Genomic DNA, 23,595 nt, shown 5'->3' with positions numbered 1-23,595 from the left:
TACAAATAGGAGCAGAGCACCAATATAAGCCTAAAGAGTGTATACCGAATGACGGAGCCTAGGTGTGGAGTGGTTTTAAACTTTTTACATCTATAAAGGTCAATGCACTCTACCACACTGCGATATCTATACTAATTACAGACATGATTATGTGAAGAAGACAAAGCTAATAAACAAATTCAAACACACAACTACAGTGGGGGAAATAAGTATTTGACCCCTTGCTGATTTTGCAGGTTTGCCCACTTACAAAGAATGCAAAAATCTACAATTTTAATCATATGTACATTCTAACAGTGAAAGACAGAATCCCAAAGAAAATTCCAGAAAATCACATCATATGAATTTATTAAAATTGATAACCATCTGATGAGGAAAAACAAGTATTTGACCCCCTGGACAAACAGCATGTTAATATTTTGTAGAAAAGCCATTATTGGCCAGCACAGATGTCAAACGGTTTTTATAGTTGGTGACAAGGTTTGTGCACATTTCGGCAGGGATGTTGGCCCTCCTCCCTGCAGACAGCCTCCAAATCATTCAGGTTCGAGGTTGTCGCCTGGCAACTCGTATTTTAAGCTCCTCCAAAGATTTTCAATCGGATTCAGGTCTGGAGACTGGCTAGGCCACTCCAGACCCTTGATGTCTTCTTCTTCAGCCACTCTTTTGTTGCTTTGGCGGTGTGCTTAGGGTCGTTGTCGTGCTGAAACACCCATCCTCGACCCATCTTCAGCTCTCTCACTGAGGGAAGGAGATGTCGGTCCAGAATTCCACGATACATGGCCCGTCCTTCCTCCCCTCAATACGATGGAGTTGTCCCGTCCCCTTGGCTGAAAAGCACCCCCAAAGCATGGTGTTGCCACCACCATGCTTGACGGTGGGGATGGTGTTCTTTGGGTTGTACTCGGTGTTCTTTGCCCTCCAAACACGACGAGTTGAGTTGAGGCCAAAAAGTTCTATTTTGGTCTCATCTGACCACATCACCTTCTTCCAGGCCTCTTCTGAGTCGTCCAGGTGGTGAATGCCGAACTTCATGCGGGCCTGTACATGTTTCTTCTTGAGCAGGGGGACCTTTGCGTGCGCTGCAGGATTTCAATCCATGACGGCGTAGTGTGTTACCAACCGTTTCTTTTGTAGCTGTGGTCCCAGCTGCCTTCAGTTGATTCATCAGTTCCCCCCTTGTGGTTTTGGGATGATTCCTCACCGTTCGCATGATCAGGGACACCCCACGAGGCAAGATCTTGTGTGGAGGCCCAGACCGAGGGAGGTTGGCGGTGGTGTGGTGCTTCTTCCATTTCCTGATAACTGCACCGACAGTTGATCTTTTCTCTCCAAGTTGCTTTCCGATTCTCTTGTAGCCCATCCCAGCCTTGTGCAGATCAACAATCTTGTCCCTGATGTCCGTGAGAAAGCTCTTTGGTCTTGCCCATGGTGGTGATGTCGGATGCTGGTTGTTTGGGTGTTGACAGGTGTCTTTTATACAGGTAACAAGGTGAGGCAGGTGTATTTGATGTAGATAATTGGTTTGGATTGGGGCTGTGTCTTAAAGAAAGACTAACTGGCTTGTAGGAGCCAGAATACTTGCTGTTTGTCCAGGGGGTCAAATACTTGTTTTTCCTCATCAGAGGGTTATCAATTTTAATAAATTCATATGATGTGATTTTCTGGAATTTTCTTTGGGATTCTGTCTTTCACTGTTAGAATGTACATATGATTAAAATTGTAGATTTTTGCATTCTTTGTAAGTGGGCAAACCTGCAAAATCAGCAAGGGGTCAAATACTTATTTCCCCCACTGTATACAGAAAAAATAAATAAAAGATGTCGTACAAAACAAAGGAGAAAGAAAAATGAGAACGGGCAGTGGATAGGAGAGCAGCAGGAGGAGAAGCAGTTGGTTAGGAGTGACCAGAGAGGTCAATCAATCACTACCCCCAGACAGACTTGTGTGCATGCTAATGCATAATAGCTCGTACCTGCAAAGACTTTGAGTTTCTTGCTCAACACACTAATGGACCAGCATTACCGTACACCCACAAACCCAAGCACCCACCAACCCACCCACCCACAAAACCACCCCCACACACACAAATACACACACAGTATCCATGAATATGTTTAAAAGGATTTTTACATTTAACATTTTTGAAGTGTTGGGAAATTTGCAAAAAAAAAAAAAAAATTGTATTGTTTACTTTTGAATATTAATTTATTATTAATTTTCATTGACATTGCCGAATAGATAAAATAACTTAAAGTGCTCATATTGTGCTTTTTCCCTTTCCTGTGTTATATATCCTTTTTGTTCACGTTATAGGTTTACAAAGTGAAAAAGCCCAAAGTCTACCCCAAAGGGCTGCTCCAAACAGCTCTGTTGTAGTCCAGCCTGCCACTTCTGTGACGAACGTGCGTCACTTTGTAACACACGTTATAATGCTCGCCTAGCAGCTAGCGTGGCACGCCCTCATACTCTGCTTCTGACTGGCTAGTAGTCCTTACCTAGCTACTGCGCATGTGCGCCTCCCAACAAAAACGGAACAGAAGTGTGATGCCTCATTCTGTAGCTAAAAGGGAGAGCTCAACACACAGGGTGAAAAGAAGAGCTGCAGCAATGTGCAGTACAACAAAAATATGTGTGTTTTTTTGAAAATTAAACCATGTAAACATATTGTGATATAACCTTTAAATACAATTTTGAACCTGGAAATTTGCAGAATATGAGCGCTTCAAATCCCCACTTACACTAGAATGCAGCCAACAGCCGGATCAAGGATAGGACGCTGTATGGCTGTTTGACTGCATCATTCTAAATGTGAAATAACAAGCTCCCAGTGTGAAGACTACTTGTCCTATCAGTACTTCATGTCATCAAACCACTTGTCAGAGAAATTCACACTGCTAAATATTACAAGCCATTGCACAAGTAGCCTTAGGACATGTAAACTGTTGAAATGAGGATGCAAACTCTCACCTCCATGACTTTGGGGCTGCCCTGCCGGCCCAGAGTGCCCATGATCAAGCCCCATCTTTGGGCGGATCGAGCCTTGTCAATAGCCTGGAACCTTAATGCACGCATGGCTTCGTGGTCATAGTACTCCCTGGAGAAGACCTTACTGTAGGGGTCATATCTTTGTACAAACACAGACAGAAAAAGGCAAAGACACACCGATGTGAATGGGAGTAAACAGACAAACCATATTATACACATTAACAACTATGGTTCAAGTATCTATCTTGAGGACAGACATGCAAGAAAAGACGAAAAAATCCAATCATGAAAAGCCATCAAGTATGACAAGAGTTAGTGTATTTTTGGAAAAATGAAGGTATTTCTGAGCATCTAATCTCTTTCCTCCAGTACAAGGGGTTCACCTGAGATTAGAATCTTGTTTATGAGAGAGACCTGTGATCTGTGCAGCAGTGCATATGTCTATAACGACACAATTCCACTTTGCATACAAACAAGAGCTCATCAAAACAGAACTTCAGCCTCACAAACTGTTATCATGGCAATGCAATACGGTGAGTGATCATGACGGCAAGTGATTATTTAATCTGAACAGCATTATAAAATACCTTTTATATGCAAAGAAAACATTTTCTGAGGACATTAATAGGTCATCACATTATTATATTTGCTAAATGGCTTACTTTTCTCCTTAGTTTACCAACGTTTGCTGCTCCTACACTGTGTGAATAACATTAAAGCTGTAATGCTAAGTCACTACAATTAACATTTTGTCGATGACCGATGTCAATATTTTCACACACAAACTAAAATATTCGACGACGAATGGTGTCATTTTGTTTCTCAATACCTGTAGGCAGGGATGTCTGGGTTTGCGATCATGATCGACTCCAGGTGAAATCTTCCATCTCCCAGATAACTACAGCAAAACACCAAGTAATTCAATGTTAGAGGGAAACAAAGACATGAAGAAAACATATTTGTGCCAAAGAAACCCCCTCTAGATGATAAAATTCAATGGGCAACCATAAGAAATACTACTATTCTCCTAAGATCTCAACCAGCTTTCTCTCTCGCTCTCTTTTGCAATCCATTCGTCTTTGCAGCGTCTTCAACAGAAGACCAAAGTGTTGCCAGGCAGAAGGCCTGAGGCTGGGGTGGGAGGGTCTGCCCATATCTGCTGTCCGGGAACATGAACCTAACGATCGGAGCATACTGTTTACAGAGAATGCAAGGCCTTCCAATTAACCCAGGGTCTGGTGCTGGGGATTCACCAGAGCACGAGCGGAGGCAGAGTTCACAAACCAAGTACACAGAGGCATGTAGGTGCCTGAAAACACAAGCTCAGGCAGAACAGTCATAAGCTCCCCTCTTAGGGTCAGGCTGAGAAGAATCCTGCTGTTAGTGTGAGGGGGCTCAGGTCGGTGCCCCTCCTCATTACTGTACACTCTCAGTAGGCCTACTGAGACAGGATATGCAATTAAATCCACTAATTGGTCGGTGTTTAGAACAGCTTGGAAAGGGCTGTGGGTGGTTTGCCATGAAGGCGACCTGGATACATCTAGCCAGGACTTTATTTTTAAATGCCTTTGTGTGTGTGTGTGTGTTTGTGTGTAAGCACACATGTATGTCTCACTGTGCATGTGCGTGTCACAAATAACACTCAAAGACAATACACAATGAAGTCGAGCAGATCCTACATTGCTTTTCTTTTCTTAGCAACATCCAAGGTCTTAATGTAGCTCTCTGTAACTTTAAGAGGCTGGTGTGCTCAACTTTAGCTCGCACTGCAATCACCGTCCTTCCATTCGTCTTCTATTGTTGTTTGAAAAATGCTCTCCCTGTAATGGTAATGCTTTGCGTTATGCAACACCGTATCTTCACATTCACATCTTTATATTGTTATATTGATTGAGTGGAGGCAGCAGGTAGAAATGGTCGACTGATCACAGCTCTTTTCAATGCAGCTTTTTAAAATACTTTTCTTCATCATATATAAAAGACAGAACAAGCCATTTCTAAAGCTACAAGATGGGCCTCAAAGACTAAAACATTACTACTTATTCTTCATGATGCTCAAGTAGCTCATAGCTCAGGTTAAATACAAGTAGAACTAACTTTTTTTGGAGCACTGACTTAACCTGGTGTTAAATATTCATTTATTGTACTATTAAAATGTGATGAACAAAACCATGCACTCTCAAAAAGAAACTTGTTCGGTGCTGCTTTTCTTGGAGATAGTGGATACTGTCAACACTTTCACAGTGATTCATTAGGTTCATTAAGGTAAATGGAAGCTTTTTAATAGAGGGAAACTACACAGTGATTAAGCTTTGGATACAGATTTCACAGCTTAATAAAAGTTCTTCCATTTAGGTTTATGAATAAAATTGAGAGAAGGGAGATCACCTCAGGAAGTATGAAGTCCTATAAAGTAAAACAAATAAAGTAAAATAATAGAATAGAATAAAGTAAAAAAAAATAAAGTCCTGACCACATCTGCATGTTGTACATGTGTATTGAATGGGTCTATGAAGACAGACCGAGAGAGAGAGAGAGAGAGAGAGAGAGAGAGAGAGAGAGAGAGAGAGAGAGAGAGAGAGAGAGAGAGAGAGAGAGAGAGAGAGACTCTCTGGCAGCTTAATCATGCGTCTCTCCCATCACACCACTACAAACCCCGACTCACACATCAAAGACAATGCACAATGGATTAGAAAGTGAAGCACACCCTAACCTTTCCACCTCTACTTATTTCACACAAACAAAGACACACACACACTATGTAAGAAACACACACACACACACACACACACACACACACACACACACACACACACACACACACACACACACACACACACACACACACACACACACACACACACACACCTTTTGTCTCTCAAAGGGCCTGGTTTATGCATATAGCAAAGCTTGTCCTTATGAAGCCATTTTAATCTCATGCACTGGGAGGTTTCAATCACATGGACTCACACTAGCTGTGTGCGGATCAGACATGCCAGGTGATACACCTAGATATTATCATTTTATCCGGGGAAATACTTCAACTCACTGTGCACCAAAGACCAAAGCATAGGATTCTCTCTACGAGATGCATACACACAAAGTGGTTGCGGAGGTGTTTGTTGCCTGAACATGTTATTCTGCCAGAGCACTCTCCTCCCTGCAGTACAGGAAGGATAAGCCTCACTTTGACAAGTCTCACATGCACAGTGTTTATGTTGATGACACAGAGGAGCTAGTCTTTTAGGATTCATTATCCGTTTCCCCTTTAGAGGAAATGAACAGGCAATCAGACAAGCTGAAACAAATGTACAGACAATTGATGACACGTTGCACATTTTATTAAATGTTTCACCATGAATGTGCCACAGTAGGTGCCACACCCTGTGAAAGCACTTCTTTTGAAACATAGAAAATTGGCGAGCGTGTGGATGTGTTGTGGTTGGTTTGAAACAGCCAAAAGTGGCCGTGTCTGTCTGGCTTTACACAATTCAATGCTTTGCACAGCGTGAAGGTATTTTTAGCCTTGCCGTTCTGGATCAGCATCTGACTGTTCCTGGCTGGATGTAATAGAAGGCTGATCGGAAGCACACGGACACAGCTAGTTGTCACAGCTAGCTATGTCAGGTGTGACTGGTGTGTCATACTGATTATGCCTTATGTCACACGGGTTGGCATGGCAATGGCAGGGGTAATTATGTGACCTGGAGCAGGAGGGGGGAGGGGGGTGTCTGGATGAGTCAAGGCTGATGGCTTTGGTTATCCTGATATCTCTGCTAACTAACAGGAAGAAAGGAAGACCTGGGAAGAAACTGTGAGGCAGGAGGACAGAGGTTTCTTACATTATGGCATTGACATGGCGGTCCAGGCGAGGGGAGGTGCAGCCCAAAATTTCTCCTGGTGACAGAGGTCGACACTGTGGGACCAGCACATCATACTCTGGCCTTAGGGCTGCACTCACAGCCTGCAGCATGGAGGAAGGGAGAAGGAAAAACAGTTAGAGATTCGCATTTTTGGTGAGCTCACCCTTTCCCTTGTTTTAGTGTAGCTCTAGGTTTGGAATGCCTCTTCAAAAAGAGAGCTATGAGGTACAGTCTTAAAGTAACCCTAATATATGCCATTCAAGACTTGTACAAAGAACAGCAAAAAAGCGTAAGCCACATATCTTCCTCTTTTGAATAAAAGAAGGGGAATCATCAAATGCAAGGGAAATGTTAATATAGTTATTGGATCAGTGGGCTACCTTTCTGTGTTTCTGTTTTCAACTTTTTATATTAGAGGATCACATGTACAATACTCTTTATCAATAGTGAAATCCTCCTATTATTGTTTGGTATTTAAGGTTTCATGTTAGAGCTTATTTATGCTGTCACTTCCTGCTTTTTCCTTATTTCTAGAGACGTGCCAACATAAACATCTCGATGTGCCAAGCTTGAAAAGAATCCAGAGTGGCTGATGATCCAAGCCTTTTTATGTTCTTTACGCCATCGAGTGTGTATTTGTGAGGGGAAAAACTCAATTTTGTAACTTTTCTCCATTTGATGGCTCCCCTACTTTTTTCTTTGTATCAAAGAATAGATAACAACAGAGAGAGAAGGCAATGACGCAAAGAATGAGAAAGGTCAAAGGTTACACTGAAAACGTGCCCCGGGAGTGATCCTGAATGGATTGTGTTCAACTTCGATTCCCAATGTGGCCACTCATGGTTAAATTCATGATTCTGCTGAGCACTGACAAAGAAAATGTCGACCACATGGCATGTCATAAGAATTAATAACAATGAAAAGATGTAGATAAGAAGAATATCAACATATTAACAAGGAAAATAAATATTTTCTGAAAACAGCACTGCAATACTCAAGTAAGAAATCAAACCGTTCCAAACACCTACCTTCATTTAAGCAAAGTAAGAAGATAAGAGAGCAAACAATTACATCAACAAAAGAAAGAGTTAGTGTGCTTGGAGGTGGAGGGATAAATTGAACAACTTGAGGCTAATTTAAGGCAGGGAATATGGGTGAACTCCCGCCCATACTGTGTGACCCCAACAAGCCTACACACTATAAGACGTGAGTGAGATGGAGGCAGACATGCATACAATACCCAACTCGAAACACAGAGACATATGTGTACACATATAGCCTGCACATGGATGCACTCAAACACCCCAACATAAAATATGACCCACATGGGCAGAGCGGAATGTAAAAATAACAGTGGTTACATTAGTGAAGGCCCAAAGTGGTGTTGGATCAACATAGCAAATGAAAGTAACTAAATGCATTATAGAGAGGCAGCGAGTTCGGGAAAAAAAATTTGTTTCAAGCTTAACACTATAGCTGCTGCCACTGCTTATGTAAAGAGCAGAGCTGAGCACGACGCTGAACCGAGAGGCCTTCCGAGTTCATTCCACCTTTCAAATCCAAAATAACTGCTGTCGGATTTGACAAACCCACACTTGAACTGAGCTTAAGTGTGGAGTGTGAGCTTGTTCATAAAAGCCAGGAACCGGATAAAGTATACTGTACAAATGCACAGAAGTATGCATGCGTGTGTGTGTGTGTGTGTGTTCCTATACTGTACATACAAAAATACTTGGGTAAAAACAGAAAATGCACACAAGGATCATTCAGGTAAAGATACAGAATAACTCTACCTCGGCTGCCTCCTACTCACCCGCATATACACACAATCACACAGACCCAGTGCTTAATCACCTGCAGTGCTGCAACGAACTGAATAGTGCTGACGAGTGCCAGAGATTGTCCAGGAGGGAAGTTGAACTTGACCGTGTCCAGGAAGTGTGCATTGTCCATCTGGATATCCACAAACACATAGAGCATCTTAATACCTGCCGTGGAGTCTATGGGGACTGCAGGAAGACAAAAACAAAAGAAAGACAGATGAATAATTCACTCTGTTATGTCAGGTAAGCCTGCAGTGTATACACTATTGATGGTGGCTCAAACAGTAACACACAGCACATGTTCAGCGATACGGGAACACAGTACATGCACATATATAGATCTACGTAGGCGTCCGTGTGATGGAACTGAAACTCATACAGTGTGAATCTTCAGCACACGCAGGAACTGATGCAAAAACCTCAATTATTTAGGGAAGGAGAGGGACACATGCAATTACTATTAATGCCATTCATTTTACAGGCCATTTACGACGAGCCCGGGCCTAAGAGAGGTATCTAGAGATATGGGGAGTTAGATGCTGAAAAAAAGAGAGTCCAAGTAAATGGGGGGAAAGGGCTCGGATAAGAAAGGAAAATTATCGTTTGCGTTAATCATAATTATTCTTCCTCTTGTGTTAAATTTAATTTGGAGATCAGTAACAAGGGGACTTTTTTTTTGTTATGATAAAGCAAATGGCCCATTATGGTGCAAATGTTTTATGAGCGAGTGCAGCTTACTTGATGGCCTAGATTAAAGCAACATTGAGAGAGACACAGTGGAGCAAAGAACGGCAAGAAGGCAGAAAAAAAAAAGAGTGAATAGAGATTGGGGGACAAGGAGAGACGGAAGATGTGTGAGATACACTTCTTTACAAAGGATTGAAGGCAGATGGGAGTGAAACCAGGAGCGAGGAATGGGAAATTCCAAAGAAAGGAGGCTGGAAAACAATAGCTGGAAATCTAATTTGGAGTTAGGGGTAGGCAATATAATAATGTACTGTATAAATTCCAAAAGATAGAGCATGGAAGAGAGGAAAGGAAAAAGGGAATAGGATACTCTGAGAGAAAGTGTGTGTGTGTGTGTGTGTGTGTGTGTATGGGGGAGGGGGGGAGGGGGGGGTTGTCAATTAACTGGCAAGAGAAGTGATGAATGGGCTCACATCTCAGCAGAGACAGAAGGGAAGGAGATGGATAAGGATTTAGAAAAGGTGGGCTTGGCTGCAGGGCACAGGTTGAGTGAGAAACCAATGAGTTAAATATATCATGAGACTAAAAAGGACTGGGGGAGTTGAGTAAAAATCCAGACTGAAACTAACAGCGGTCTGATTCTTGTTTATAGGCACTCCCAAAACGTAAAGGGCAAAGAAAAGTGACATCGATCTGTGTTCACATTAGCATGGTAGCCTGAGAGCACTTAGACGCTGCAATTAGAGACACAGTCAATGAGATGGACAGGACTCACATGCCCCATCAGTGGTTTTATTCATCTATGTGTTCTAGCAATAAGGTCACTCAGCACAGCAGCTTATGGTAAACAAATACGCATGCACATTTATAGCAAGTGGAACTAACAAAAGGTTTGACATAATGGTATACTTGCTTACTTACAAATAGCTTGTTTAAAAATCAATATGTAATATCAGGTGCTTGTGGACAACTTTATAAATAATACAGCAATCATTTGGTGCCTGAAGTGATCTATGACCAATTTGTGGCAGTACAACCTTAGACATTTGTCGTAAGCCTGAGATGGCCCTTGAGAAAACATAGAGGGCAATCGTAATGGCGGTGTTCTGTGGGTGAAAAAAAAGACTTGAGTCCAATAATTATTTGGCCGGTTATTTAAACCCACGCGTCATGCTGGTCCACTTCAATAACACTAGCTGAAACTAAAGTTGGCGCCTTGGGTAAGTTTTGTTTTGCTTTGCAAAGCTCTTCTAAAATGAGTCATGCCACCAAAATAGTGAGGACCTGCCGGCATCTGAGCAAGTCTTCTAAGTCTAATTTCGTATATTTGCTTCCTCTCTCTCTTGCCAACACACTCTCACTTCCTTCTTGTCTTGGTTTTTTTGGTTCAGACTTGACAAAAATGCTGTTTAAACATCAATAACGTTAAATAAATCCCCCATCCTTTGTATCAGCAAATATCATTATAACTTGAAAACATACAAGAACATGGTTTTATGATGTAGCCCATATTGCCCTGCACTAGACGGAGGTGCGTTATGATGACAAAAGATGAGATGGTAACAGTGTTCACAAAAGCAAATACCGCAGAGGAAATGAAAGAGGTGCAGGAGAGACAGGTTCTTGTAAGGGAAATTGTGTTTGATCATGTTGAATCCTGTATAATGTAACCTCTGAATGAAATTACCTTTGATCATACACATGTAATCATGTTAAACTTCCCTAGTGTTTGATCATGCTGAATCCTGTACAGTGTGACCTTTGATTAAACAAATATTGGCCTGATTGCATAAACTAAAGCCTTGTTTCCACCATGAAGTCCGGTTCAGTTCAGTTAAGTTGGCTACACATTAGAACGGTTATTTTTGCATTTCCATTGTCAAAAGTTGTGGATGTTTCCATTTGAACTGCTCCATTCCATCCGGTTGTATCGTTACCCCTCGGTTTTGATGTACCTACTGTAGCACACTGATCCGATACTAAAAGGTGAAGCTAGAAACACTGCAGTCAACGATTGGTACAGATGTTCCTCTGCATTATCGGTGAAGAGGAAATACAGAGAGCTGGATGGAGCGGTAAGGAATAAAAAAGGTTTTACAGCTTGTTTCAGCGCATGGCTATCCATGACTATACATTGAAGAGTACCGTCTACTGTTGAAACGTAAAACAGATCTAGTGTTAGGTACAAGTCCGTATGGGTTATACGGCTTATATATGTAGTATGCACAATAATTTATATAGGTTGGGCTTTAAGTTAATGTTGACATGAAGACAAAGCAACAAGCAAACCTCTGCGTGGAGACTATGGAGTCTTTTCACTGATCTCACCCTATACCAAAAGTAAGTCATACCTTGGAGAATGGACAAATATAGTGGACAAAAGTATGTGGCCAACCATAACCCGTAAATAAACAATAAAAACTGTTTTCTCATAATGAGATGGCTTGGCTGTGAACCTTAAGACATACAGTACATGCTATCAAACAGCTTTATCAACCACCTAGTAATATTAGGAAATACCTTAATTAACAAGTAAACCCTTTACCTGTTAACATTTACCCAAAGTTTAATATTGTATGATTAACTGTTAAGTGATGCTTATTACTGTAATAACTAATGTAAATAGCATCTTAAAAACCATTAAACTACGAATCAATCAATACCTTAGTTTACATTAGTAAATGATAGACACTTTAGTTAGCTGTTATTTCCAGTTTAGGCTTATTAGTACATTGACTAATGTTAAAATAGATACCTTAGTTAACTGCTATTAACAGTTAGTCAAGGCTTATTACCGCATCAACTAATGGTAAAATGCACACCTTAATTAACTGTAATTAAAAATTATTTAAGGCATTAACTAATGGTAAATAATGCATCAATTAATACCTTAGTTAAAATGAACAAACATGAAAATTGTTTATAAATGTTTATTAGACACCTTATTTAATTGTAATTAACTGTTAATTAATGATTATTAATGCATAAAGTAATGCTAATTAATGTACTCTTATTGTAAAGGGTTACCAAGACTTTTGGTCTCGTTCCTCGTTGTCAGAGTGGGATTACAAAATTGCCATAACATTCTCTATGAGTCAGTCAGAACACTGCCTTTAATCTCCCACAGGTATCTGACATCTTGGGCAACAGTGCAGATGATGTCCTCATGATTGAGTGATGAAGGTCAGAACACATGCGCACTGACACCTTTACACACAGATTTTTCGAGAATCTCCTCCAACAATTAATATGTGATCTAACTTCACAACATACAACAAATTGATCTTTGGTGCCTTTATCTTTAGGTTATTTTGAGTGCAAATGAGAATGCGCACACATCTTATCTCTTTTGAAAACATACACGCATGCAATCACATAAATCTTCCACGATCATCAAATTATATAAGTGCACACACACACACACACACACACACACACACACACACACACACACACACACACACACACACACACACACACACACACACACACACACACACACACACACACACACACACACACACACGCATGCACACGCACAAACAAATACGCCCAAACCAACACAGAGAAAGCGTTTCAGTGTATTAAAATTCTGTTGGTCATTTCTGGTATTTGGGAGAAGTGAGCTTGTTCTGGCAGCGATGTATCAAAACTATTGATTTAGCATTTCCTCCCATGTTCTGCAAGAGACAGACAGCGGGGGCGAGCGTGAAGGTCCTCAAGAACTGCTTGAGGTTTTCAAAGGACACCACTAATGCATGTTCCCCATTGATCTGCTGGGTAAATGCGATGTCCAGGCTCCAAAGGTCTAATATGCCTCTATACTAGAGCTGGGCGGGCTGCACTAACTAGTTACGTTTTCCGTTGATCAATAGCTCGGTCTGTCGGTCTGTCTCTGACTTCTTCTTCATGCAGCCCACTCTCAGTAGGTGGGAGTCCTTGACGCTCGCCCACTTCACGCTCCTGTGTGTGGTATAGTCGGGCATGCAGAGTGACGCAGAGACAGACAAACGTGCACACACAGGTAAAAAGACTCACTGAGACAACTGTGACCATAGTGCACCATGAAATCAGCTCCCAGGGCTTGGGCGGTGAAGTCGTCCACGCAACAGGCCCCATACGTCACGTCCCCCATCACAATGGTATCGGCCTCCGTGAACCTGGAATGTACACACACACACACACACACACACACACTAATCAGTGCTGCCACAGACCATAATGCACATCCAGTTGTTCGTTACCATAGCGATCAATAAAAAGCATGCCAGGCACAGGGTGATTATGAGAGAGCTGAATAAGATCAATCCCTATCCACTTGCTACTGATAGAGTACACTATATAGTATCTGACAGCGCTGTCAGTCAATGACTGACTCACAGCTTATCAGAGTGACACACTGCTATTCTTTTGCTCCTCATGACCGCCGGCCAAAGGCCTGAGTGCGGCACAAGCCATCTGGTAGTTAAAGCCCTGCCAGACGAGGGTTAATAGGTCATCAGTCAGCCTGGCCACAGAAATGAGGCTCCACAAAAAGGAAGAAGCAGTCGGAGAGGAGGGCTAGGACTGGTACACATAAGCAGATTAGAGTTTGTAGGGGCCTTGGCTTGAATATCTATGGCCTGGATTTACAGCACATCTGCCTGAGAAGCAGAAACAGCCTCAGCAACAGTTTTTGCAACATTAGAATAAACTATTCAGCCTAGATGCTTTATTCCACAAGTAAATTGCGAGAGCATTGCACAGACCACGTGGGCCTCATGTTCTACTTTGCGCCTGTAATAAAAAAAAATAAAAAATCATGGCCTTATTGAGAGGAAAACTACCAAATTGCACAGACATCTGTGGACCCAGATCTGATAAAATAAATTGCCGATCACACTACAGAAAAATAAGCTCTTTCTTTTATTGCCCTTTATGGGCGAATAAAATGCTAAGTAAACCCATAAAGGCTAAGTAAAATGAATAAAGGCTGAGAGTAACGGGGAGGAAGAGCAAATTAATAAAAGCTTAAGGCATTGTAGGGGTGGTTGTTGCCAGGTATTTGTGGCTGTATCCTGACAGATTTAGGCTAGACAGAAGGGGTAGAATAGAGATAAGACCAAGGATTTGGGGAGAAGAGGAAAGTGATAAACAGACATGGCTCCACACAGAACAGCATCTGCAGCAACCAACAGACTCTCAGTAATGTGTCTCCTGCTGCCCAATCTTTCAACCCACATCCACTCTGTGTTTATTCCTCACTCTGCCCCTCACAACGGGCTTCAGACAAAGTTTCTATTTAGCCTTTCCTCCCTTATTTTTCTCTGATGTAATCTCTGGTTTTCACTCTCTCTGGGCTCCTCATCATCGTCCCCTAGTTTTCTGTTATTTCTCTCTCTCTCTCTCTCTTTATTTTTCTTGTCCCTTCTCCTCTAATGGCTGCTCTCAAGTGAAGGGCAGTGCAGGCCAGCTTAGCCCAGGAAAACAGACAGAGCAACTCATCTGCTAAATAAATATTTGCCTTCGAAGATTTGAATCAATTACCCTATCCCTTGAAGGTTTTTTGATGTTGTCGGTATGTGTCTCTTTGTACTGCGCACACATGTGTATGCATCCGTTAGCAGAAAGGAAATTGACGGTTACTAAAAATTATACAATCACACGGGTAGTTTGAGGTCTGCGGACCTGTGCACTAGTTTGCTAATTCACTGCAGTCCATTGTTCTTTCATCGCAGTCCACTGACTTTGTTTGGAGTTGCATAAACATACATCAACCTTTCAGCTAAAAATACACTGCCTGCCCACCAGAAAAAACGAGAGGCTATTCCCTGCAATCCACTGCAGATCATGCAGAATCATCTACAATGCAAAACACAGCACTACAGAACATGATTGTATCTAATTGGCCATCTATCTGCCAGAAATACCATTATCGTTGTTCACTTCATTGGCAGTGCACATCTAGTTATTTACAGATTGAGTACGCTGAAATTTCATGGTAATAAATGCTAAGAATCCGATTAAGAGGCCCATAAGAGACATGCGATGCTACTGGGACATTGGCAGAGTAATTACTGGGCAACGTATAGTCCCATATCCCACTGGAAGACAGCGAAAGAGGGAAGATGGAATGAAAGGACTTTAGAAAGAGAACAACATAATGAAAAGTGCATCAGTGTTAATCAAATCCTATTTTTAACATGCTATCTCACACAAATCATACATACTATATGACTGGTGGGTACATACTGATAGACTACAAATGTCCTCCAATGTCTCCTCATTTCCATGTATTCCTCTCTCCATCTCCTCAACTATCCGTCCTCTCTCTTCCTGCTTGCACTTGTCTCTAGCGTAAGTCACTTTCCGGTTTCCTTCAGTATATCAGCACTGGTTTTGCCTCATCTCAGGGTACTCAGTTCAGCCATTCCAACTAAAATGTCATTAAGATCTAATTAAGATGTCAGAGAAGCTTGTGAACTCCATAACAGCCCTTGTTAATTAGCTCTATAGCATACAGCTCAATATGTGTGAGAAATTGCCCACTGATCTTTATCTTTGTTACAAAAACCTCTGTGCTGGTGTGTGCCGCAAACACAAATCGAGGACTGCAATATACAAATGCAAACTTTCCCCAGTATAAGTGTGCACACACACACGGCAATGGATTAAGTGGCAGCTGATCGTTTTACGGTTTATCAACAGGTTAAGTAGCTGATATGTTTAAAATAAATAGAATCTCATTCAGCACCATTATTGTCCTAGCCTGGCAGCATACGCATGAAAACACATTCATCTTTCTGCTGCTGTCCTCTGGAGATGCTACACATTTTTGACTTTGACAGGAATTTCTTCTGATGCCGGCATAAAAGAGGAACTTGTTGGCACCAGTGCCTTATGATGAGATGTTGCCGCAGACAAAGAGAATGAAAAACCTCTCCTGTCTCCGAACGCTCCTATTAGCATTCACAAAGCCATTCTGTCGCCGGTGACACTTATCGGTTGATGAAAATTACTTGACTGAATTTAATTAAAAGGATTTCACCATATGTTTGAATAACTGTTGATTTAAGGTTTGCTGGGTTTTGAGGAAGTTGCAGGTAATTTTCACTCTGACACCCAGCTTTACTCTTGGGCCAATCAGTTTGAGAAAGCATTTACAGTTTAAAAGGCTCTTACAAGTACATACAGTTTTTCTAAAAAGTGTGTGGAAAACTACAGTATGCTGTTCTTAAAATGTCCATATACCAGCTATATTCGGCTGGCTGAACAAACAAGGCTAGATGATGCATTTTACTGTATTGACTCTCTTCGATTTTTCTGCATGCAAAATCCCAGTTGGAGTGTGTGTATGATGGTGGGGGGACATTTCTGCAACAGCAGATGTTTTTGATCTGTATTTATTCAAGTGGACTGACTGGATTACAAGCACCGGTGCTTTACATTCATATATTTTTTTAAACATTCATACCTGGAAGGTGCAAAATACAATATTAGATCTCAATTTAAAAAGTTGTGTTTCAGATAATCCTGCAGTCACGCAGACAGAGCTCTGTACAAGATGTACACAGATCAATGGTGTCATTCATATTCATTTGCAAAACACATTTACTGTGAAGTTGTAAGATCACTATATTTGATACTTTGAAATTAGGTTTTGAAGCAGTAGCCATGCAGTACATTGCATATGTCATAACTTTGTAATTGTGTATGTGTATAGTGTACATGTATCATCGCTAGTCCTGGTTCGTTTCACTCTAAACCATCAATATTAGATGTATTGCTGTAGCTCAGCAAATTGTCAGCTATAATGACATATCAGCCATGTGCTGATAAAAAAAGACCAAAGACTCACTGACACAAAATGAAACTGTTGCAAACAAGCAATAAAAGACACCATACCAAACTCCCCTAAAAACACTCCTGCAATTTAACTGGCTGACAGCAGATTTGTGGTTTGCCCTCTTGATAATTGTCATCCATGCTAATTTGTTAATCAGTCTACCTGCTACCTATTGTATCTACAATACTGTTTTCTCAAACACCCCTAATTTAGATTAAATGCTGCAGAAAAACACAAACACGATAGTCAATATTAGGGCTGCACCTAACGATTCGTCGTTTAATCTGTTGATTATTTTCTTGATTAATCGATTAGTTGTTTGATCTATAAAATGTCAGAAAATGGTGAACAATGTCGATCAGTGTTTCCCAAAGTCCAAGATGGCGTCCTCAAATGTCTTCTTTTGACCACAGCTCAGAGATATTCAGTTTACGGTCATAGAGGAGTCAAGAAACTAGAAAATGTTCACATTTAAAGGTCCAATAGGTAAGCCTTATAAAACTAACTTTCTGTCATATTTGCTGAAACTGACCCTATTTTCCAGTAGAACTACATGAAGCAGGTAATTAAAAAAAAAAAGAATCTGACTCCTCTGGCACCACCTCCAGCCTGTAGTGAGATTTTCAAACATAAACTGCTCCCTTTTCAGATGCACCAATCAGGACCAGGGGTAGAGTTGTGCATCGTTTAGATTTTAACGATTCTGATTCCAATTCCGATTCTTTCGATTCCGGTTCTCAATTCCGATTCTTTATGGGGTGGAGTTGAAACGGGTCACATGCTTATTTCACAAATAAGAGGAAAGTTTTATTTTGATTCAAAGTTGGGTTGCAGTTTAACAGGGCTTTTTCAATGTAAAATAAAGCCACGCTACAGCACAGCTTACTGTGCTCCATGGCTGCAACACAACAAGCGCCTGGTCGCTGCGGAAACCAAAACTTGCACATGTTAAATCTGGAACCTGTGATCAGATTTGAAACCAAATCCTCCAAACGATTCCAATAAAGAAACGGTTCCGATGGAATCGTAATTTTTGAAACGATTGTTCACATTTTTTGGCCAAGTCCTGGATCTTCACAATCCTACCTATGGCACCTTTAAGAATTTTTTTTCCATAAAAAAAAATTACTCAAACCGATCGATTATCAAAATAGTAAATAAACAGTGTAAAACATCAATATTTGACTTTGTCAATATTCCACAGCACTACAATGGGTGTTATAATTAGGCTTAGGTTTCCTCTCCACTGTGCCAAGAAATGGGACACGTGCCTTGCTCAAGGGCAAGGCAGAATTGGGAATGAAGGGGAAATGTTACGACTTCCCTACCCTCATGTTTTCCTACTGGTCTGCTAATGTAAAGGAAGCAGTGGTTAAAACAAAATAACAACCTCTTATGACTCTATGATACTTCACTACAGTGATGTGTGGAGTGCAACCAGGCCCATTTAAGAAGAACAGGCTCTCATAATCCGCATTAGTGCAGCTTGTAATGCATTTATACATTAGCTTGTAAAGTGTAGGGATGGTCAACAAGCCTGACAAACAAAAAAAAAAAGGAGAAAAAAAAACTGCCGACAATTGAACTTTTCACAGTCACGTGCTCCACCATCAGGTGGGCTTATCCAATTAGCAATATTTCATGCTTTCTTATTTCCCTTCTGATGTGATTTAATTTGTTCAGGGGTAACTTTGCTAGCCAAGCGAAAGATGGGTGAGAAAATGATGAGAGCTTTTCCAAGCTTTCCAGGTTTTAAAGTCTTGCAATGGTAAACATCACAGTACTTCTATGGTACCTAATGGTAATTTTCATGGAATTTATTGAGCATTTTTCATGTAATTAAGGCATTACAATTATGTAAAAGTATGGCAGGGAATTCCAGCAACCAACCACATGTTGCTCTGGCAGCAGCTTAGTTAGCACTATCCTCTCACAAAAGAGAGTTCATGCAAAGCTCTTTGTACATTAAGTCTGCATGTTCTCCCGGTGGGTGGGTGGCTTGCCTCCAGGGGCACACATGAAAATGGATTTGTGACTCTAAATTGCCAAGCAGGATTGAGAATATGTTGACCCTGATGGATTGGAAATCTATCCAGACTGTTTCACCGCCTCTCATTGAGTGCATGCTGGGATGGACTTCAGACATGACACGGTCATGAACATGTCATAAACATTATAAACAAGTCATAAACGTTTATGACATAACGCTTCTTTTAGTAAGTGTCATTTGGTTTTTGTCATGACAAGTTATGGTTAGGGTTAGAGTTAGGGTTCATGTGTCATGACTGTGTCATATGTTCATGACGGTGTCATGTCATTCTTATGTTGATACCTTCAAGTAAAGTGTCAGACTATCTCAGCATCCTGTAGATTTTACAGTATTTTTACAATACACAGTGCTACCATGTGCTTCTTTACATGTCAGGCAAACCTATTATGTCATTTGAGGTATTTGGAATCTACAACCAAGATGTGTTTATATACAGCAAATTACACTTAAATGCATATAGGTTTTAATAAAATAAATAAGTAGTAGTAAGTAGTAAGAGAATATCCTGCAGAATACAGCCAGAGAGATCAAAATATCTCCCATTTTATAATTGATCGGCAGCTGTTAATAGGTAAGTTTACTTTTGGCAGGCACACATTAGCGTTAACGGTACATTAAAGGAACAAGCTGACTTATTGGGACTTTAGCTTATTCAGCGTATCCCCCAGAGTTAGACAAGTCCATACATACCCTTCTCACCTCCGTGCGTGTTGTAACTCTGTCCGACGGCCCCACGAGTAGCTTAGCCTAGCACAGATCCTGGAGGTAACCGGCTCCATCTAGCCTACTGCTCCCAATAAGTGACAAAATAACGCCAACATGTTCCTATTTACATGTTGTGATTTGTATAGTCACAGCGTGTACAAATAACAAGGTCACATGAGACACAGAAGCAGTGCTACTTCTGCTACTTGAGCGGAGTGATATGCATGCGTAGGGCTGAACGATTTTTGAAAATAATCTAATTGCGATTTTTTTCAAAAATATTGCGATTGCGATTCAATATGAGATTCTTTTTTAAGCTCTTTGTCTTCTGTATTATTCAACAAAGAGCAATAAATGATTGTATAGTATGAACAACACAAGATTAGATAGATTAAACTAACCGTTTTTTCCTGGAGGCCAGGCCTGTATGTGATGATGAAATTAGATGATGCATGAACTTATATGAATGACATCTTTTATTTAACTACTTCAGTCACAGTAGTATATTGAGCACTGACCAAGCCTGGTGTAAACATTCGTATAAAAGTCAGAAACAAATCACACAAACTAAAGCGCAGATTGCAGAACTATAAAAACAAAGAATTTCTACCTTCTCTGCCATTGCTCAAAACACAACAGATGCCTTAATGAAATGTATTTTAACTATGCTGATGGTGAATAGTTAGAGTAGCATAGATAATCTTAAGTTTTGTGAGAACTTCATTAACTACTGTCCTTACTGGGGGCTCTAAGTAGAGTCATTTAATTCAGGTTGCGGTGAATAAATGGACAGTCAGAATTAGACTACAGGCACTATTCTTATTCCTGAAAGGACAGTCTGTATTGTTACTGTCTAACAGTCTAAAAGGGAAGGTTGCAGTACACTGCGCAGTAGGTTGTCTGTCCAAACGACTGTGCTGCCAGTGATATTTTTTTTAAATATTTAAAGTCAAATAATAGCAGAGGTAGCAGACTGGTCTCATAGGAAACAAAGTGACAAGCAGGTCAGCAGGTGGGTACGGATGCAGCACCACTGCTCTTGCACAGTTGCCCGTGCTACACCGTCGGCCAGACAGCTCAGATGAGCGGCGCGTTTGAATACCAATTCAAACCATGCACACATACACACACGGACGCTAGCTCACCTTTCCCTGTACACAAATGTGTGAATTATTTCCTACATCTGGCAAAAGCTCATCGATTATTCCATTACATTTCAGACATCAGCCCCCAGCAGCGTGTCTGTGAGTGGGCTTTGGAACGGGGCAGAACACATCGGCCCAGGAAAAGAGGTTTGTCCCAAAGGTGGCAGGGTGGTTCAGCAGAGATGAACTGTCATTATATCCTCCCTACAGGAGTTCAGTTTAGGTAAATGAGGAGAAAAAAAAAGATTAAATCACACAGTAAGGAGCAAAATTAAAAGCCAGTGCAAGAGATAATGTTGAGTGGGAGATGATACAGAGGGAAAACAAGAGAACACGTGAGTTGAAAAACCGAACGGGAGAACACTAGAAGTGCTTTCTACATGAGCCAGAGAGGGAAATATTGAAAAAGATGGGGACTGAGAAAGAGAGAAAGAGAGAGGGGTGGTGATGATGATGATGATGATGATGATGATGATGATGATGATGATGATGATGATGAGGAGGAGGAGGAGGAGGAGGGTGCCGACTACGTAAGACATATGAGCGGTTTTCTGCCGGGTTTGTAATATTAGCAAATCTGATATTGATAATCTGCTTTCTGCACATATAACAGAAAATATCCTGACAAAGTGTTCCCCTCCAAAAATAAATTTGGCAAGATAAATACTGGGCAGGAGGATTAAACGATCTCCACTCCTTCTCTTGTTGTGTACATCTTCCATTCGATGTCTCTCCTTACTTATTTCACTATATTTCAATGTCATGTTGACACAGGAATCCTGGGTGGCTTTTCACAGACAAAATTTGGAGACAAACGCCCTATAAAATATGACTCTAACGGCAGTCATTGAACATCTGCCAGGAATGAGTAAATCGAGAGACGTGAGGCAGCGAGTACAGGCTGATGCTTACACAGATTTTTTCAGTAATACTATTAGATAATCCTTTAACTCCCTGAAAAACAAGATCATTACTGCTATTTCTGTGAGTCTATCTAATCTATTTGTCATGGCATGTATTCAAAAGCCTAAGCCATAGGTCATTATAGAAAGGCCTACAGCTTTATCGAGATAGAGCCCCAAACTGCACAGCATAGCAGAGCATGCTTAAAAGAGCTGCAATCCAATTCACATAAACAAAACGAGCAAACAGTTATTACAAGTGACTGAAAACTCAAGGCTCAGCCTACAACCAGGAACAGATCTAATCTCTAAGGAGCTCTGAAAAACACAATACAGAAAACAAAATCTAGTTTGACACAGTGGTTATCAGATCTGTGAGGGTATCAAGACAGCAATCAGGATAAGGGACCAAAGAGGACAGATAATGGAGGTATTAAGTGCTATTGTGCCTCTACAAGAACAGAACACTTAAGCTTCCTTGAAGATGGAACAATGTATTTGCCTATTTAGCATTAGGTACATTAATCATAGGACATGGGGGCATGGAAAGCCCAAGTCTGCAATTCTTAAATCAGCTAGAATCAAAGTTAAAGTTCTGGGAAAAAAAGCCTTTGTTGTAAATTATTTAAGTGGCTGTAATCAATGCATTTTTAACAACAATGGATCAAATTACTATGTGAAATTGGATGGGGATGGCTGACCTGGCTGATAAAAAATGTCATCACATTATTGACTGTATACAAAACAACGTGTCTCAACTTCCTCCCACTGTACAAAAAAGAAGCTCAAATATCCCGAATACGGGCGCTGGCAGCAGTGATTGAGGTCTGAAACTGAGGTATGGAGGTCCCGCCCTACACCTGTATATCAACCTGCTCAATCACGAGCACAATAGGAGCTGTCAATGATGACATCACACCCCCTTTTCATAGCATTAAATAACTAATTAAAAACAAACTTATTGGAGGAATTAACACTTGAACAAACAAGACAAGAACTACCTAAAATAACAGAAACCATCATTGGGAAAAGTGTATTTTTTGTGTACTTTTTAAATTTGGCCCATGTCCCATCCACTAACATGGAGGGGGCGGGATTATGACCTATACTGCAGCCAGCCACCAGGGATTGATCACGATATTGTTTGGCTTCACATTTGGGGAGCGGTCATGTCGTCCATCTTTATACACAGTCAATGATTCAAATGTTGCTAAATTCTGGCGCAAAGCCACCTGCCCACTAGCCTGACAAGCCAGACCCACATCAAGATGTTGGGTCTGGGAACTCACCATTGGCAGGGCTCAATCCGAGGGGTGGGATATACGGTTGTCTTTCAAATTCCCTCTGCACTCATAGCCAACCAGAGCAACGCTAGTTGATAGATTAAACCTTTGCCGTATCCGGTCGGCAAAACTCCGAACACATCTTCCTTTTTTTAAGAATGACTTCAGTGCTTAACTCCAAGTCTTCCAGAGTCGCGGCTAAGGCCAATTTGAAAGACCGCTGTTCGCCAGCAGCAGCCATCTTCTTTCTTTTCAGGGAATTCACACAGAACCGCCGCAACTTTGTTAAGCCTGCCCACCAACTCTATACACGATGTGATTGGC

General features: G+C 41.1%; 1 protein-coding gene across 2 annotated transcripts in view; it reads right to left on the bottom strand.

The window, feature by feature from the left end:
- dph1 (diphthamide biosynthesis 1) overlaps positions 1–23,595 on the bottom strand; it is a 71,007-nt gene that overhangs the window by 17,620 nt on the left and 29,792 nt on the right. For both annotated transcript variants that reach the window (XM_028574554.1, XM_028574555.1), the window contains exons 4-8: positions 13,400–13,521; positions 8,706–8,860; positions 6,831–6,952; positions 3,818–3,886; positions 2,971–3,127 (exon numbers count right to left, since the gene is read on the bottom strand). In XM_028574554.1, coding sequence (XP_028430355.1) covers positions 2,971–3,127; positions 3,818–3,886; positions 6,831–6,952; positions 8,706–8,860; positions 13,400–13,521 — 625 coding nt within the window. The remainder of the gene's footprint in view (positions 1–2,970; positions 3,128–3,817; positions 3,887–6,830; positions 6,953–8,705; positions 8,861–13,399; positions 13,522–23,595) is intronic.

This window comes from Perca flavescens, chromosome 3 (genome assembly GCF_004354835.1).
Source record: "Perca flavescens isolate YP-PL-M2 chromosome 3, PFLA_1.0, whole genome shotgun sequence".
NCBI lineage: Eukaryota > Metazoa > Chordata > Actinopteri > Perciformes > Percidae > Perca > Perca flavescens.
Note: the sequence above shows the minus strand (reverse complement) of the source record. Positions and strands in the feature narration are given on the sequence as shown.